The following is a 1276-nucleotide window of genomic DNA, read 5'->3' as shown; positions in this document are numbered from 1 at the left end:
ATAATATGACTTAAAAAAGATAGTGACTCTTTAACTTTTTTTAAAAAATAACAAATAAGACCTTAGAATTCACTGATGCTTTGCCCATTTTATTAATCAAATTTAAATTTACATTTACACCGACCTAAAAAAAATTAAAAAAAATGAAAAATAGCGCAAGGGGGAGCCAATTCCCGCGCGACGCCAAATTCCAAAATAAGTTGGCACGCTGGCGATCCGAGTGAAACCAAGAACAGCCAATCACGAACGAGACCTAAGTCCTATATAAACCCAAACACTCCACATACAAAACAAAAACATAAACAAACCAAACAATCAAAATTTCTCACTCCGTCTCTATTCAAACGCTCAAATTTCGAATCCCAAACCAACCATGAGCTCTACAATAGCACTATCACCATCATCGAAGGGCAATCTCGGCCGAGGCAAGCCCAGAGCTTCGAAATCGGTCTCCAGATCTAACAAGGCCGGCCTCCAATTCCCCGTAGGCCGAATCGCTCGTTTCCTCAAAAAAGGCCGCTATGCTCAGCGAGTCGGCTCTGGTTCTCCCGTCTACCTCTCCGCCGTCCTCGAATACCTCGCCGCCGAGGTTTTTAATCCTTCGAGCTTTAATTTTCTCTCCATTTTCCTGGATAATTTTGATCTTAATGGTTTGGATTTTGATTTTGTGTAGGTTTTGGAACTTGCCGGGAACGCTGCGAGGGATAACAAGAAGAATCGGATCGTTCCGAGGCACATTCAGTTGGCTGTGAGGAACGATGAGGAGTTGAGTAAGTTGTTGGGGTCTGTGACGATTGCGAATGGAGGAGTTTTGCCTAACATTCATCAGAATCTTCTGCCGAAGAAGACTGGGAAAGGAAAGGGCGAGATTGGATCTGCGTCTCAGGAGTTCTAGGGTTCTTCTAATTGCAAGTGTTTTGGGTAATGTTTAGAAGAATTAGATGTTGGCACATTGGAATGTTGGTAGTGTTTTTTGGTGAAGCATTTTGTCAATAGCTTGTAATTGACTAGTTTCTTTCAACTAGTTCTTGTTTATATGATGGATAGTCAGTAGTTCCAGTTCTGATTAAGGTCTACCAGATTTGCAATTTTTCTTATTCCAAACAAAAGGGGAAAAAAATGTATTGTGTTTGGTATATTCTGTTTGAATCAAATCATATGCGCAAGGAATCAAGGCAGATTGTTGGCATCAAAAAATAATTTTCTGTTGATTATGGTTTGTTGATCATGGTTAAGTCTTGTTTAATTCATTGTGGCCAAATTTCATTACTTATAG

The 1276-nt window shown here is 40.0% G+C and overlaps 1 protein-coding gene across 1 annotated transcript; it reads left to right on the top strand.

Annotated features, from left to right (window-relative positions):
• Positions 1 to 228: 228 nt before the first annotated feature.
• Positions 229 to 1063, top strand: LOC114269483 (histone H2AX). The gene is made up of 2 exons (XM_028210813.2): positions 229 to 589; positions 674 to 1063. The coding sequence occupies exons 1-2, from the start codon at positions 374 to 376 to the stop codon at positions 893 to 895; spliced, it is 438 nt and encodes a 145-aa protein (XP_028066614.1). The 5' UTR covers positions 229 to 373; the 3' UTR covers positions 896 to 1063.
• The last annotated feature ends 213 nt before the right edge of the window (positions 1064 to 1276 follow it).

The sequence above is a fragment of the Camellia sinensis genome, chromosome 14 (genome assembly GCF_055761805.1).
Source record: "Camellia sinensis isolate YWXY chromosome 14, ASM5576180v1, whole genome shotgun sequence".
Taxonomy (NCBI): domain Eukaryota; kingdom Viridiplantae; phylum Streptophyta; class Magnoliopsida; order Ericales; family Theaceae; genus Camellia; species Camellia sinensis.
Note: the sequence above shows the minus strand (reverse complement) of the source record. Positions and strands in the feature narration are given on the sequence as shown.